This window comes from Polistes dominula, unplaced genomic scaffold (genome assembly GCF_049000335.1).
Source record: "Polistes dominula isolate Pdom_NZ unplaced genomic scaffold, Pdom_raw_medaka contig_624, whole genome shotgun sequence".
NCBI classification, from domain to species: domain Eukaryota; kingdom Metazoa; phylum Arthropoda; class Insecta; order Hymenoptera; family Vespidae; genus Polistes; species Polistes dominula.
The window spans coordinates 222,501-240,584 of NW_028300891.1; the positions used below are offsets into that span (position 1 = coordinate 222,501).

Below are 18,084 nucleotides of genomic sequence, written 5' to 3' on the forward strand. Positions count from 1 at the left end.
ATGATGAATATTACTTTGACTTAACAATTACTACTGATCCATCTAATACGTGATAAGTCAAATTTGAAGATCATGACAATGTTTATGCATTAGATCTATATATCTATATCTTTCATAACTCTATTATCTATTTCTGATAACATTATGACTGTAAAATACCAAAACACACGTACATATATATATATATATACATACCTTGTTTTTCTAATCTTTCTAATCGCAATTCTTCAGTTTTACCGCCGGAATCCTACGGAAGGGGAAGAGGTGAGGAAAGAATAAGAAAAAAAGTAATTAAATAATTAAATAAAAAAAAAGAGAAAAGTTGATTCGATTCTAGTTTCGCTTACAGTGGGCCATGACTCGTATAAAATAAAATCTAAGGTGAGACTTCTAAATGATATAAGATCGAGAAAAACGAAAAATCTTAGTTTCTTATTTATTCCCAATATTGAAGGAAAAGAGTGAAATCTATCTTCCTATACATTTAAACACAAATTCACATAGACACACAACAAAAAAATAAAAAAAATAAATGAAATGAAAATGCAAAAAAAGTAATAATAGAGTCGAACAATAGAAAGAGATAAAAGAGAAGAAAATAATATTAAGAAAAAAGTTATAGGAAAAAGGAAAAAAGAGAAAAAATATTGAACAACATGAAGAGAGAAAAAGAAACTAGAAGGGAAATCTTGAGTTTGGAATTGAAGTTTGGTTTGGTGATTGTATCTTTGCGTGTAAATTAGGAGTAATCTTTCCGCACTTAAAAATAAATACGTATTTTTCGAAAGGAAGTGCAAATAATTTGTAGCCCTAATGTGACAACAAACAAAAAAAAGCGTGTATTAATTTTTTTTATGTGAAACGATTTTTTGCCATTTACACATACACACAAACACATATTCGTCGTACCAATCGCATTTATAATAGAAACAAATGTTATAAATCGTAGCAATGACAAAACGGAGATTAATAAAAAGAGAAAAAAAAGAAAAAAAAGTTAATATGAATGAAAATGGTGGGGAAGGAAAGGTAGACGGTTAGAAGGAAGGATAAGTTGATAGAAAAAAAAGATACTCTGAAAGATAAGCAAGATTTTCGGAAGGTAGCTGCTGGTACTTAAACAAGAGAGAAAGAGAAATAATTGAATAAACAAACAAACAAAAAATAATAAATTAAAATAAAATAAGTATGAACTGCTTTACACAGAGAAGCTATTAAACGATAACATTTAAGAGTTTTGTAACGTATATTTGTTAAGAGACTACTGATTCGTCACTCAAAAACACCTAAACAGTATTTGGATGGTTGTACGTCACTTTATTACCGAGTAAAGAAACAGGCAATGTAATGGGTAGTGGTGTGTAACGGGAAGAATTTAAAAAAGAACAAAAAATAAGTAAAAATGACGACAAATAAAATTAGGTGGATGTATAAAAAGAAAGAAAGAAATAAGCAAATAAAAAACGAGAGAGAGAGAGAAAGAGAGAGAGAGAAAGAAATAAAGAAAGAAGTAAAATAAAATTAAATAAAAAGGAGAATAGCAGTAATCCAAAAGACGGCCATACACTGCAAAAAAAAATATTAAAACGTACATTCATTAAGCTACGTATTGTCATTTAGCACAAATCTGTTAAAAACGTAAATAAATTATTAGTAAGAGATGTGAAGGGATTAAAAAGGAGGGGTACGTTTGCCGGCGAAAAAGTAAAACATAATTTGATATAAGTGCGCTACAAATTTAAAAATACAAATAAAACCATCAAATAAATAAATAACAAAAAAATAATAACAAAGAAAACCATATAGTACAGTCATGTCCGAAGCGTATATTAAAATAGAAGAAAAGTTAACCCCGTATGCATACTTTTAATTAAGCGAATACTGTGAAAACGGGTTTAAAGGGAACATTTTTGTTATAGGCACGCGCGTCATTATTATTATTATTATTATTATTATTATTATTTTTTTTTATTATTATTATTATTATTATTATTACTATTATTATTACTATTACTATTATTATTATTATTATTATTATTATTATTATTATTATTATTATTATTATTATTATTATTATTATTATTATTTTTTTTTTTTTTTATTATTATTATTATTATTATTATTACTATTATTATTACTATTACTATTATTATTATTATTATTATTATTATTATTATTATTATTATTATTATTATTATTATTATTATTATTATTATTATTATTATTATCATCATCATCATCATCATCATACTATTATTATTATTATTATTATTATTTTTTATTATTATTATTATTATTATTATTATTATTATTATTATTATTATTATTATTATTATTTTAATTATTCCTACGTGTACGTATATATGTATATATATTGGAATATACATGTATGTATGCGTATATTTGTAACCATCTATATGTATATATATTCCAATTAGACCACAAGATGACACGTTTTAAAGCAGTGTACAATTATAAAACGCATTTGCAATGAGGCAGGGGGGGTTAAAATAACAATGGGCGTAACAGGCTACCTACCTTCTACCCCACGTTTATTCGTGATAGATGTACGTAATCGATGTACGTATTTTCATATAGACATGTGCGTAATGAATAGATTCATATGTTCATATGTAAATATATACCCGATTGAGAAAATAAGGAGTTATAAAATAATGATATATTGCACAAATTGCTGCTTCTATGATATATCCGTTTTATTAAAGAGGAAATCATTTAAAATAATGATTAAATATAAAAAATTATTTGAAAATTATTTGAAAATTATTTGAAAATTATTTGAAAATTATTTGATCACACAACTTCGGTACACACATACACACATAACACGTATAGCGAGTATTATTAATCATATAGGCGTCTGAACTATGTATTTATATATACATACATATATAAATATATCTATATAAATATCCGATAATGATCCATTTCGAAATAGTGATATCTCGAAATAAAATATCAATTAATTAATTTTCTTAATTTATCCTTCGAAAAGAGAGTAGTAAAAATGAAGAAAGAATGTTACGAAAGCACACAGCTACGCGCGCGCCCACTCACACACACATACATATATATATATATACACACTCCATGGATGTGACTGTACAACATGAATAACGAAGAGACTTGACCGGCGGTACATACATATATCGAGGATCTGTTTTCAAACTTGAGTCTAGAAGGTTGCATATTGTACATAAACAAGACATATTTTCTATATAAGGGACGTCGCTCGATAAAGCCGACGGCTCGAAAAATATTGCAATATTATGATAATTCTTTCAAGCGATAGGATAGCGTTTAATCGTTTTATGTAATGTAATGATAGAAGAGGGTCTGACAGAATAAAAATGGAAGTTCTGTATTAAAAAAACATCCTTTTCCGTGTGTATTCATTTATATGTTTGTGACGTTGTCTCCTTCGTAGATATATAATTAAACGAATTGTTTTTCATAAACTAAAAATATATAAATGCAATAGCTAAGTTTATACGGTCGACTAAAATTCTATAGACAAAAAATAAGTCATCTAACAAGGATCATCAGACTTTCAAAACACCGTTTTTTTTTACATTCTATACAGTTGTAGAGATCTATTAAATCTATATGCACTGTGCAAGTAATAAGACCCAATACTCAACTATTTCCAATAAAAGGAAAAGTTCTGTTGTATGCCTAATACCTGCTGATGAGTTAAAAAGTCCTGAGCCTAAAACAAGAATGGGTTGAAAAGTTTTGAACTTTATGGTTTCCACTCATTGTATTAGGTTCAAAACTTTTCAACCCATCGGCACATATTATATTTTAAACTTTTCATTTTCTTGGAAACAGTTGAATATTGAATCTTACTGCTTGCACAGTGCATAGTCCTAATATCTCCTACAACTGTGTTGAAGTTTTAAACAAATTGATGATTACAAGGAGCCCTTGTACAAAATTTATCTAAATAATACGGGCACCTATATTTGTTATTATCCTTAAGAAGTAAATTACTCTTTGGATCTTAAGCTATCGATTGTTATTTATAAAAGTTTGTCTTACATAAAAAAAGAAAGCTTTTTTAATAAGTTCCAACAGGTGAATGATCATGAAGTTATTAGTAATACAAAAGTATATAATGTTTTATAAACAAGGTAAATAGTTATTTTAGTACAATTTTATACATATTTAAGTACTTTTTTAACTGTCTATCATTTCATCTTGTTCTTGTTCTTGATTTTGTTTTTCTATTTCCTGTAAAAAAAAAGAAAAGGAAAAATGAAAATAATATTTAATCAAACACAAGAAACCACTAGAGTGTCAAATTATATAAATTTACATTATTGAATAATTTATATCCTTAAACCTTTGACTACAGTGCACTTAGAATCAAAACATGATAATAGTGCTTTATCCGCTATAGGCAGGTAATTTACATTAGACACCTATAGATGCTATTCACAGTCAAAGGGTTAATTATAGAAATATACAAATGTTATTTACCTTCTGAATAGCACTTGTTAAATTGAACTCATCATTAAATGTTTGAAAATATTCATTAATTTCTTGCGGAGCACAGAAATGTTTTGTGTGTGTCGGTTGAATACCAATATTTTGAGCAATGAATCTAAATTCAGGTGTATCGCTAATATAATTTTGTAATTCTTCATAAGTGAAAAGAGTTCCTTCTGTAGTAGATTTATTAACGGGGCCAAAATCTATTATTTTTATATTCTTACTCTCATTGCGTATTACATCAAATGAATCTGTGAACAATTTTATAGAAAATTATTTCAAAAAAGGAAAAAAATAACAAGTGCATTATATAAAATCTAAATGATTGTAAAATATATGTACATCATTTATACATGTTAGAAAAAAAACATTTATTAATAGGCACATTATTAACTCACAGCTAATCAATGAAAATTTTCCTTTAATTTGTTCTGTGAATAACTTTACAATATCAGCTTTTATATTGTACTTTTCTGACTCATTATAGGTATAATATTGCGACAAATTTCTCTGGCTAATTCCTGTAAGTATTAAAATTAGTTATATATTTAAAAAGTGCTCACACACAAAAACAATGAGACAAGCACATAATAATGTAAGCAATAATATTTACCAACAAGTTCATCATCTATGACGAAACATCGATATTCTGCGCAAGGATTTATATCCCGCCATTGTTTCAATACCAAGCATGGTTTAGGATAATCTTCTCTATCTGACCAACGTTTAAGAATGCTTAAATTATTCGCTATTCTGTCTGAACTCTTCAAAAGTAAATATACTTCTTCTAAAGTCTTACACTGTAGACTCTTTGTTGGTGCCATCCATGTTGCATCCTTAGAGAAATTATATGATATTACTTAAAGAATGAATTTGCATATTATCAATATTGAAAAACAATATGATGGTGATTAATAAAAGTGAACAATACGATATTCTTCTTACTAAAGGTGAGCTCCAGTTACTTTTAATAAATACAGACCCATATTCATCAATTACATCTTGTATGCTTTTGCTAAATTTTGGAAACGATGGCAGATACTCTGAATCCTATAAATGACAATATAAATATTTATTACACTTAAAAAAAATTAAATATAATTCATAAATACCTCATCATTTTGTAAAGAAGAATCATTCCATTCATTATCGGACGAGCTATGTATTATAGCTTCCAAAGGTAATACAAATGGATCGTACTGTAAGTATTTCAAAACATCATCAGAAATTGGTATAACAGTAGCTACTAATGAGCATTTTTTAAATTGGTTATACCAAGAACAAAATGAAAATTCAGGTTGAAAATTATTAATCATATTTTATAACAAAAAATTGTAAAACTATGAAATTAATCGCGGTCAATTATTAATAAAATACAATATCTATTGTACTGTAATATTAATTAAAGAATAAATTTAATTTTTAATTGTTTTTATCAAGTTATATTGATAACCTTAAAATACCACAGAGCTTAGATAGTAGAAGCACGCTCGCTATAGACCATATAACCAGTGATCCCAGAGACTTTAGTTCGTCTAATGGACACAGGGGCGTAAAATTATCGTACGCCCCGGGAAAAATTTGAATTACAATAATTTCTCGGATGAGATTTTCAAAATCTGGAAAAGGAGTGCAAGTTCCAACTTTTTCAAAGTTGATGACCTTTTTTGGAATGAAGTCTTCAACTTCAAAACCCTATCGTAAAAACGGTAAAAACGGCGTACCGCAGGGAGAAAGACTTGTTCGTACAGAGATCGTACACAGATCGTACACGGATCGTGGTGGGTGGTTCTCGAAATTTAGATTCACTATCGGAAAGTCGTACCCCTTTGCAAAATTTGATGACTAAAAAAAAAAAAAAATCATGTGCGCAAATCACACGTGTTAGAAGTGAAGCCTTCAAAAATCTACGTTTCGAGAGAATGGGACAAATGCATAGTTTCAAGAGTAAGATAATTGTAGCATTTATTTATTATAATATTATTATTATATATAAGAAAGATCACCGGTATGGTCTCTGGGTGGAATAGCTGATAAAAAGTGCACTTTTCACAATTCAAGCAATAAAAACGGAATGCTGAATGCGATAGTTATAAATAATCACCAAAATGGTAGGATGTTTATCAAAGGAAATATAATTCGTCAGAAATTAGGTAAATATAAATAATCCTTTTTTTGAAACTCAGGTATAAAATTTTTTTTGTTAGTATGGTTTTCAATTTCCCGTTTTCATCTACATTCTTGCGCTATATAACAAACATTTTAGGATAGATGAAATAAAGACATTACGAAAAACATATGGAAAATACTGCTGGACTGAACGAAGGTTCTGGTAAAATGCAATGAAAGATCTAATAAAGATATTCTCTAGAAATGTTTTTTCAACTCTGTAGCCTACTACACTTCGAGACCCTTATTACTTATAACATATCTCGTCCTTATTCTTTGGACCACAAACTTATCTTTCTAAATACTCTCGTCTAAATAAAGATCTGAACAACGAAAAATCTAAAAAATGCATTGATTCGTATCGCTCTCTCAGCTTATCGAACTGTGTACACTACGAGTCTCAAATTTCAGCTCCGTGGTAAGCTCCACCGAATCACGCTGGGCGTTCAACATCTTAAAAATATTTTTATTTTATTGAAAAATTAGTATAAGTTTCTTAAATACGCAAATATCACAATTTGTAATATAATTTTCATATATGCATGGGTCAGTACATCTCTTTGGATATTTTTCATAAAAACATATAAAAATCAAATTTAATAGACATATTTTGTCTTTATGCATCAAATATATTTTATAAAGAAGCAAAATAAAAATATAACAGTAATTTACTTGCTTTTGAATGAAATTTGTCAGCTGCTGCTAATGTATTCTACAGTGTTCTCTAATTCTTTTTCTCTGATGTATCTGATAATCATTTTTTTTTTTTGTAAAATATTGCGCACAATACAATTATTATATTCTACATGTTTCATAATTGTTAATTATAATATTTGCGAAATAAAGAATTTAATAATCATTTTTCAATAAAATAGAAACTTTTTTAAATAGAAAAGATATGACAAGTTGCAAAGAAAAACTGTAGGCATGAATATTATCGCATCGATAATAAAGATAATAAATGTAGATCGAATTTCAACAGACCTTCCTGTTTTTCATAATTCTTTTCTCATGATAAGGAACCGACCTTGGGGTGTAGGTAGCTGACAAAAACTAATATTTTCAAAATTCTATCCATCAAGATGGAATGCTGAATGCGATAGCCGTAGATAGAGACGAAAATTGTAGAATATTTGTCGACAGAAAGATACGCTGTCCTAATCCAAGTAAATATAATATATATTTTTTTGAAACTCAGGTAGATGAATTTTTTTTCTCTTACACTTTTCACACTTTCTGTGAATGTGAGATACTTTTATCATGGGTTAGCATACACAAGTATTTCTTTTTGTGTTGCAACTAATACCTGAAGATGCTGTAAAAGAAGAGAACAATTGTGGTCATATTTTTTTCGTTTCAGAGTGTTTTGAATTAAAACGATTTTAAAATCTATTTCTATTTTCGTTGTTTTACTTTATAATGTTAAAAATTTGTTTAAAAATTTATTTTCTATATTTTTTTTTCTATATTTGTAAAATAAGTTATATTATTTTATTCTTATTGGAAATATAAAATAAATAAGGTTTATTTGTTTTTGTCACGTGTCTAGTTTTTTCTATTTAAAAACTTTTCTATTTTATAGACAAATTAGTATAAATTTCTTAAATACGCAAACATTATAATTAAAAAAAACATGTTTTTATATATTTATAAGAAAAGTATTCTACAATGTTGTTTAATTTTTTTTCTCTGATGTATCTGATAATCATTTCATTTTTTTTGTAAAATATTGCAGACAATACAATTATTGTATTCTATATATTTCGTAATTGTTAATTACAATATTTGCGAAATAAATAATTTAATATTAATTTTTTAATAAAATAGAAATATTTTTAAATAGAAAAGAAATACCACGTTGGGTAAAATAAAAACAGACCACGCACCGTCTTTCTTTATTTCGACCGTCGGTTGGTTTGGACCTTATACTGTGGAATAAATGAGGAGCAGCTGACAAATTTCATTCAAAAGCAAGTAAATTACTGTTATATTTTTATTTTGCTTCTTTATAAAATATATTTGATGCATAAAGACAAAATATGTCTATTAAATTTGATTTTTATATGTTTTTATGAAAAATATCCAAAGAGATGTACTGACCCATGCATATATGAAAATTATATTACAAATTGTGATATTTGCGTATTTAAGAAACTTATACTAATTTTTCAATAAAATAAAAATATTTTTAAGATGTTGAACGCCCAGCGTGATTCGGTGGAGCTTACCACGGAGCTGAAATTTGAGACTCGTAGTGTACACAGTTCGATAAGCTGAGAGAGCGATACGAATCAATGCATTTTTTAGATTTTTCGTTGTTCAGATCTTTATTTAGACGAGAGTATTTAGAAAGATAAGTTTGTGGTCCAAAGAATAAGGACGAGATATGTTATAAGTAATAAGGGTCTCGAAGTGTAGTAGGCTACAGAGTTGAAAAAACATTTCTAGAGAATATCTTTATTAGATCTTTCATTGCATTTTACCAGAACCTTCGTTCAGTCCAGCAGTATTTTCCATATGTTTTTCGTAATGTCTTTATTTCATCTATCCTAAAATGTTTGTTATATAGCGCAAGAATGTAGATGAAAACGGGAAATTGAAAACCATACTAACAAAAAAAATTTTATACCTGAGTTTCAAAAAAAGGATTATTTATATTTACCTAATTTCTGACGAATTATATTTCCTTTGATAAACATCCTACCATTTTGGTGATTATTTATAACTATCGCATTCAGCATTCCGTTTTTATTGCTTGAATTGTGAAAAGTGCACTTTTTATCAGCTATTCCACCCAGAGACCATACCGGTGATCTTTCTTATATATAATAATAATATTATAATAAATAAATGCTACAATTATCTTACTCTTGAAACTATGCATTTGTCCCATTCTCTCGAAACGTAGATTTTTGAAGGCTTCACTTCTAACACGTGTGATTTGCGCACATGATTTTTTTTTTTTTTAGTAGTTTTCTATAAGTGTAAGTTTAATTTACTCATTTAATAATTACAAGTATAAATGTAAAAACCTAACCTATAACTTATCGTTTGTTTACAGGCTTATTGCCTTTTATCAAATCAAACTTAATTGAATCTTTCTTATTGAATTTATAATAATTTTTGTGTGTAACCTATTCTATTTGAATATAAATTTTTAATTATCATTAAATATAGTTCATTTTTTTCTGTATTTGATGCAATTCATTATTTCATAATTATTTCAATGTTTGAATATTTCGCGCGCAATCACGTGACTACACGAGTTCCTGTCCCCCAGCAATGTACATGGCGTGTCTCTCCTATAGGGTCTCTAATTTTCCTATGTCGATCGCTCTCCTGGTATCCTGTGCTGTCAGATCGTGGGTAAATCTTACCCTCTCCCTGTGCCACTGGGATTGCACACAATGAAAGTTTTCCATGTCCGTGTGTTTGGGATGTCGAAAGAAGCCGAGTGTAACCGAAGTTGGCGGTTGGCCACGAAGTGGCACATTATGAAAGCGACTCATGTCCATGTGTTCGGACGACACGAGTCGCTTTCATAGTGTGCCACTTCGTGGCCAACCGCCAACTTCGGTTACACTCGGCTTTCCTCGACATCCCAAACACACGACATGGAAAACTTTCATTGTGTGCAATCCCAGTGGCACAGGGAGAGGGTAAGATTTACCCACGATCTGACAGCACTGATCTAGGCTCCGTGTATGTACTTATCGTAGATAGGACGTATAAGTTACATGGGGTATAATATAATCCCTATAACCCATAAAGTGGTATATATTATATACCACTTAAATGTATTTTATTAGATATTAATAAGAATACGTTTGAAAAACATAAAAAGAATCTAAATATTAAAAGTAGCTTAATTTAAAATTAGTTTAAAAAAAAAAAGTACCAACTGTCCTTAGTGACTACCCACACTTCTTCCCAAAATCTTCGGAAGAACTCGGGCTGTTTCGTAATTGTTCGTAATAATAACCTGAACAAAACAATCATTCTTATAGTTTATCGGAAAACTGTATAAATATTTATTTAATTTATTGTTCAAAAATAAGCCTTTATACTAAAATTTATTATTACGGAAAATATTGTTTTCCGTTAATAATGGTATTATCTTTATAAAATAAAATAAAATAATGTAAAATCAAATGAAATATATTAGGTGAAGGTAATCTCAGTTGGTAGCCAATGCTACTAGTAAAATTCTGTCATTACATTTTATAATATAAAAATTAGTAAAGTTTTTATTTATTTCTCTTTGCAATTGGATTTTGTTTAATTATAGTTTATGACCGTTCATGCAAAATGGACCAAGATGTTATAAGATTGATATGCTTTATAATTTTTACTACATTTTTAAACAATTTAGGATTATGTTTACAGCATTCTAAATACACCAAATGTAAGTTATTATATATAGTGATAAATTAACCTAGTAAAATTAATTATATACTTTTAATTTCACTTTTTCGATATTTATAGATGATATAAAAAATGAGAAAGATTGTCATATTAATTCAAATAAACATAACAAAGATTTAGCGGTCGTAATTAATATTACAGTTGATCATCAATCAAATGCTGATACATATTGTAGATTTATTATTAAAACTAACAAAGATGATGGTTTGTTTGGTGTGATACAAAAAATGACATTCAGGCGTAATAAGACACAGTGTTTAGATTATGTACAGGTGAACAGATTTGTAAAAAAAATTCATTCGATTGATTCGTTAATTTAAATATATAAATATATATGTGTAAATAATTTTAGTTTAAAAGGAGCGACTTCCAAAGGACACAAAAATTTTGTGGAAATTATGATCGCAGCACAACTAAATATTATCCAGTCCCTGAACCAGAAAATAATACTTATGAATCTGCATCAATTTTTTCTGGAAGCACTTATGCAGAATTTGACACTAAAGGCATGTTAGAAACTATAGTATTCATTTCCAAAGAGAAACACTTACTTACGGAAGAAATTATTTCTCTCACTCTTGTTTATACGCCATATAAAAGTAAGTTTTAAATATATCTGATGCATTAAGCACGACAATATACTGTTGAAGTATACAAATAAAATAAATATATATTATTTTTCAATTTCATTTATAGGATGCAAGGAAAATTTAAATACTAACTATACAAAAATAAAGTTCGAATCATGTATTTTGCATAATTACTTTTGCGACGGATATCAAAATTGTGTACCAAATATTTGTGAAGACGAAGTCAATTGTACAACTAGTATTGACGTCTTCACCCACAGCACTGGAACAAAAATAACAATGGGTGCTGTGACAACACTAGTTGTGTGTACAATTATTTTTGGTGTGTGCGTATGGGCATGTAAAAAAAAGATATGATCTTTTGGTCTTTGGATTGTGCTGGTCCAAGTACACGCTCATCGGATAGATTAGCTCGATCAGGTGTACAAGAGTCTGAAAGTACTAGTAACCGTCAAGTTCCAACAGCTCCAATGTTAGAAGTTGTAGTACCACCTCCTGTCATAGATAAAGATCTTCCACCTAGTTATGATTCCTTATTTCCAGAAGAGAATAATTCTACTGTGCAGCAAGTGTAAGTTATTGATGATAACCCTTTTTTATATCAAATTTTTACAGTATATTACCTAATGTTTTAATTAGGTGATTTTTTTTTAACTATGTATATTTACAAGTATATAGGGAAATAAAATCAAGAATAAGTCTTGTAGAATCCAAGGTTAAATCTTAGAATAAAAATTAGTTGTAAATAATGGAGTACAAATCTCTACCTAATTCGGTTCATTTTTTTTCTATATGGATATCTAAGTTCATAACTTTATAATGCATTTTTTTTACAATAATCGACTTTTACAACATATTTCTAATATGGTGTATACACATAATTATATTCATAACTTTTATATTTTATTAAGCAACAAGTATGCTTCTTATTTGAGTACGTTATAGAATTCATAAGATATAATAGAATATTACTTCTTGTAAACAATTTTGTATAAAAATCTTGAAACATATGAGTTTTAGATATAATAAAACTTACATTAACTTAAGAAAAAACATTTTTATTGACATTTGTAATATATAAGTAATTCTAACATATTTTTTTTACTTTTGAGCAAGCCATGACTTGTTTCAATATTGTATTGGTTATTATATCAGTATTTAATACAAACATTATACCACAAATATAGTTTATTTCAATGTTATTGTATTACTTTATTGTTATTTATTTTACGATCAATGATAAATAAAAGTATTGATAGAGTAAGCGTTATAAAAATATAATCCGTATAGGTAATATATGCCTGAATATACAAACGTGTATATTCGTATGTGTCTAAACAATTTGCTATGTATTTGTATAATGAAATTTTGTAAATATATATCCTTATATATAAGGTAGAATGACACAAGTATTGAACATTTAGAGAAACGATTTACAATATTATGTCTTACGTATTTTATTATCAGAAAAATAATTAATAAAAATTTTTCTTGTACAAAAATGTTTGTTATTATATATCATTATAGATTATCTTTTCTTTTTCTTCTTTTCTATCATTACAATATTGCTGGTAAACCAGAATTATCTTCTTCATCAATACTATTGTGTTTCATTAACCATAAACAAAGATTAATAAGAGAATCCATCTCAGCAGTACCTGATCCCAGCTGGTGATTGTCCTCATATACAAGCATTCTGGTTAATTTAAAAACATAATTATATCCAATATATTCTATAGGCTTTGGAAAAAAATTTGTATTTTCAAGTTACTGTTCTGACATGAGATCCGAAACTTTCCATAAATATCTACATATATTGTTATAGCAAAGTTCTGATATATAATATATTATTTGACTTAATTATGTTTACTTACTTTGTTTTGACTTTATTAGCTTTAAGATGATTGTACCACAGTTTTCCTTGTGAAGATGGAACTCTTAGATCATTTGTACCAATACATATAAGAGTAGGAGCCTTAACTCTATCGACAAGAATAATAGGTGAAGAATTATACATTTTTACAAACATTTCCATGACTCCTACAGTTGACGGTACAACTGGATCAGACATATTTATCACAGCCTTGCACCTAATAAAGATTTTTATAGTATAAACATAATAAAATATATATATATGTATATATTTACGTATTATATATGTATCTATAGACATATATATATGCAACACCGTATTAAATATTACGTTCAATAATACTGCATTTCAGTCTACCATTAAATTAATTAATTAAAATATAATATTATAGATTTTATTATATTTTAGTTAACAATTAAGCTTACACATTATGCTGATATGCAAGTATCTCTTCCGCAGTTAAAGTATTGCGACTGAAATACAAATTGGACGATTAACAATAAATAATATTGATAATGAAATAATATTTTTACCAGTCTGGAATATCCGAAATAGTGTACATAGCAGCAATGTCAATTACTGGATTTCTAGCGACAGCGACTTTATATAGGTCCTGAAATATATGTAGTGTGTGTGTGTTTATAATAATTATTATATTATATATATTAGATATTATTTAAGAAAGGATTTTCGCCTAGAGACTTGATTTTTACACTATTTTTACGAACTTTTTAAAACTGCTAATCAAAGTTTCTCCTACATATTAATATACACAAATAACTTTCATCATTTTTTCATTGGAGTATGTCAATAAAAAAGTCGTGTATAGCAGTGAGACTTAAAAAAAAGGCTCTGAACAGTGTCAATTCCCAACATCTTGACGAAAATCCCTCTCTCTCATTAATCTATGAACATAATATAATGATATATTTATATCATTATATTATTATTATTATTATTTTTATTATTATTATTAATTGGCATTAGGAATTCGCGGAAGTTCATTATATTACATATTTTATTATTATAAATGTTTAATAGCTTTGTTTCGTACTGGATATTGAGCAGTTAAATGTGCTACTAAAAATCCACCATGAGAACCACCACAAACACCCACATGTGAAGGACTGAGCCATGGGTACTTATTTAAAGCTTCTTTAGTGGCAGTAACACAATCTTTTACATCTACATCGCCAACTTTTCCTTGAAGAAATTCTACATTTTTCGCACCCATTCCAGTAGAGCCACGATAATTAACTTGTAACACTGCCATCCCTTAATTTTGTATATTATATTAATTTAAAATTGTAAAAAAGAAGGTAAATATAAAAAGAAAGAGTATGGTGCTTACCCATGAGTGCAAGCAAAGAATAATCAAAAGAGAAAGCATTAACAAAATTAGAATGTGGACCTCCATGTGGTGCTACTATTAACGGTATTGATTTTTCTTTTCCATCTTTTGGTCCAAAATACGTAAAATTAAATGTTTCTGTAATAATATATTTAAAGATATTAAAATTTAAGGGAAAAACTAATAATATATACTTAAATATAATTATATAAATCAAATAATTGCTTGTATGTACAATCATAATACTTACTGATATCATCATCATTATCATACTCATAAATTGTATGTTTATACATAAGTGATTTGAAGTCATCGATCTCTTGCGAATTAGTGATATTGACTCTTGTAATATTTCCATTCTTAAACTGTGTGGGATCAAGACGTCCTACATAAAGTGTCGATGGTTTTAAAAGAGATGTTAGTGCAAATGCAATTATATCATCTTTTACATCTAAGATGGTGAGTGAACTTTCGTCATTTTGTATCTCAATCATATTTTTCTCTTCTGTATAAAACATATCTAATTAGTATTATCAAAAGAATAAATATATTCTCTTAGGATATATAAGGTATTTCAAAATTTAAGTATAACTTCAAGGGTGGTTTTATTGTACTAAAATAAGAAAAAAATTCATATCCTCGATATCAATTTGTGTCTGAATTACAACAATTTTTGTATTATACATGTTGTAACATGAATTTCATAGAAACTATTTAAAGTGGCCACTTTTGACTTCAATGGAAACTTCCAAACGTCTTATCATACATCTTTTTAATCATTTAAAAATATTGCATATTGTTTAAATTTGCTGAAAATTGTTATGAGTACAGTAATGTACGAGAAATATGAAGCTTACTGTTATAAACAGTTGAAGCAAGCAGTTAGTAAATTTATATACATTATTGGAAGACAAAACAGCTATAATACGGAAATAATATCGGGGATATGATTATATAAATTTTGGACTGAAAACACCTCTGAAGTTATGCCCATATATATGTATATTGAAACATGTATATAAGTAAATATAGTATATTTTACCCATATCAATTACATAAGATCGTATATTTGTTCGCTGAGCAGTACTGTAAAACAAATATCGACCATCTTTGCTCCAACAACGTTGTGGTAATCGACCATATATCCCATAAAATAATTTTTCATTGTGAATAGTTCTACCAGAGTCAATAATATCAGTAATTATAATAGGCTTAAATAAAAAAGAAAAAATATATTTTATAAAAAAATCATGTCTATGTTTTGTAAAAAAATAAAAGACACGACTTACTTCCTTTTGAGTACATTCAAGGTCGAGATACATAAGTCTATGAGCATTATGATGCGGTCCACTAGCACTTCTTTCTAACCAAACAAGATATTTTCCATCTGGGCTAATTTTAGGTGCTTGTACTGCACACCCATCTTTAGATAATAGACCTGAATAATTGAATATACTTAAATATTTCTCAAATAATTATAATTGTTTTGAAAACTGTGAAAATATATAGATTTCTTACGAAATTCCCCGTTATTCAAAGAAAAAATCCAGGATTTTCTATTTGTACACGCAATAAGTCCTAAATGTCTTGGTTCATGTGTCCAAACGACACCGATTATACTTTTAGAGTCTTTCATCCACAGCAACTGTCCTGGAGAATATTGATCTGGTATTTCTGATAGTGCTGTTATTGAGTCTGTCTTTATATTAAGTATTACAGCAACAGGATAGTGTTTGCTTACTAATTGTTCTCCCCAATCAGGTTTATAAATATACTCATTACCCTATCAAAATGATTTTTTTGAAAATAATATCAATAGTTTGGAAATAATTCGATATACATTAACGTGTCTTACAGGTATTATTTCTTCTTTCTCCTTTTTTTCTTCATTTTTTTTATCTAAAGACTTTTGTTTATAAAATGCTTCAGATTTTGGTAACTTTTTCTCTGCAATGTATAATAATTTTGCTCTGTCCGGAGACCACTCGAAAGTACCAAATTTGGCTATAATAATTATACAACAAATGATAAGCCAAAAGTTTTTACAATAAAGATTAGAATTCTAAACAAAAATTAAAAACATTTTCTCTTACTGTCGTCTACATAAATATCACCATGTACATCTAACGCTGCTAAATCGTAGTTTTTAATCATATTTTGTTTGTTCCAAATTTCAATATATTGTTTTGTTTTATTATCAACGGTACTACTTCGTAATATAGCTTTAAATACTCCATCTTCTGAAATAGCTGACACAAGTCTTTAAAGAAAAAACAAAAATTACTTTATTAGAACTTTGTTATAGTAAAAAAACAATTGTACTATTAATTTTACTTAATAAATTAATAATTAAATATTATAATAAAGATGATACGTACTCTTGTGTAATATCAATTGGAAAACTTTCCACTGCAGGTTGGAAATCTTCATTTAGAAAATGATTTTGTATAAAACGTTGATTAGTTTGTTTTTCTAGATTCTTCTGACTCCATACACTTTGTATAAATATATTTTTACTTGTAACATTTATAATTTTAGCTGAATTCAAAGTACTATTTTTTGATAATAATTTGTAAGTATTTACAACCTTTTCTAACTGTAAAATTTAAATACATTCAGTTGAATAAATATACAAAGGATGTGAAAAAGAAATCAAAAAGTAAAATTATTTAAATAAATTACTATAGTATAATATATATTTCACAATCAAAAAATGATTCAAATTAAAGTGACATTTGAAAAAGAAAAATTCTTACTCGATTAGACATTGCCATTGTAACTTCGTTGACTTGGAGATGAATAACTGTTAAAAACAGATTAAAAGCATTCTTTTAAACAGATAGATAAACGATAGTCATAAATAACATTCACGATAACAAAAAGATACAGCCACCGCAACAATTTATGATATGTATTTAAAGTAGGCAGATAACAGATATATATATATGTGTGTGTGTGGTGTGTGAGATTTTATGATAAACAAAAATTCACAATTCACGATTACCGTACGATCAAAATCTATCAGCTACAACGTCCAAAACTATATGATGAAGAAAATTTGAAGTTGAACTTTTCTTTGTTTCGATTTATTATGTTTGTTTAGATAAAGGCCGATATAAGAATGTAATAGGAAAATTCAGTTGCTGACAGTAGATGGAGCG

At 27.6% G+C, this 18,084-nt stretch overlaps 3 protein-coding genes across 5 annotated transcripts in view; 1 reads left to right on the forward strand and 2 right to left on the reverse strand.

Annotated features, from left to right (window-relative positions):
* Nucleotides 1-6,452, reverse strand: part of LOC107072343 (translation initiation factor eIF2 assembly protein) — an 8,250-nt gene extending 1,798 nt beyond the window's left edge. The window contains exons 1-8 of the mRNA XM_089177191.1: nt 6,427-6,452; nt 6,240-6,306; nt 5,628-5,714; nt 5,461-5,565; nt 5,129-5,351; nt 4,914-5,036; nt 4,504-4,766; nt 1-4,254 (exon numbers count right to left, since the gene is read on the reverse strand). The exon at nt 1-4,254 is cut by the window's left edge and continues 1,798 nt beyond it. Coding sequence (XP_089033317.1) covers nt 4,201-4,254; nt 4,504-4,766; nt 4,914-5,036; nt 5,129-5,351; nt 5,461-5,565; nt 5,628-5,714; nt 6,240-6,306; nt 6,427-6,452 — 948 coding nt within the window. The 3' untranslated portion in view covers nt 1-4,200. The remainder of the gene's footprint in view (nt 4,255-4,503; nt 4,767-4,913; nt 5,037-5,128; nt 5,352-5,460; nt 5,566-5,627; nt 5,715-6,239; nt 6,307-6,426) is intronic.
* A 4,140-nt stretch (nt 6,453-10,592) lies between these two features.
* On the forward strand, nt 10,593-13,201 carry LOC107072341 (uncharacterized). The gene is given in 5 exon segments (XM_015332192.2): nt 10,593-11,089; nt 11,170-11,381; nt 11,462-11,708; nt 11,806-12,045; nt 12,048-13,201. Coding segments are annotated over 5 exon segments (1,023 nt in total). The 5' UTR covers nt 10,593-10,992; the 3' UTR covers nt 12,275-13,201.
* Nucleotides 13,141-18,071, reverse strand: LOC107072344 (acylamino-acid-releasing enzyme). 3 transcript variants are annotated; one of them, XM_015332196.2, is made up of 15 exons: nt 17,933-18,071; nt 17,680-17,726; nt 17,302-17,519; nt 17,017-17,183; nt 16,779-16,927; nt 16,442-16,706; nt 16,213-16,361; nt 15,966-16,134; nt 15,174-15,428; nt 14,924-15,061; nt 14,627-14,847; nt 14,106-14,185; nt 13,998-14,045; nt 13,574-13,789; nt 13,141-13,395 (listed from the first exon to the last, which is right to left on the reverse strand). In XM_015332196.2, the coding sequence occupies exons 2-15, from the start codon at nt 17,695-17,697 to the stop codon at nt 13,257-13,259; spliced, it is 2,232 nt and encodes a 743-aa protein (XP_015187682.1). In that variant the 5' UTR covers nt 17,698-17,726; nt 17,933-18,071; the 3' UTR covers nt 13,141-13,256. The 3 variants fall into 3 exon arrangements, with proteins under 3 accessions (XP_015187682.1, XP_015187681.1, XP_015187684.1); XM_015332195.2 differs by having other exon boundaries at nt 17,928-18,069; XM_015332198.2 differs by lacking the exon at nt 13,998-14,045 and having other exon boundaries at nt 17,928-18,069.
* Nucleotides 18,072-18,084: the final 13 nt, after the last annotated feature.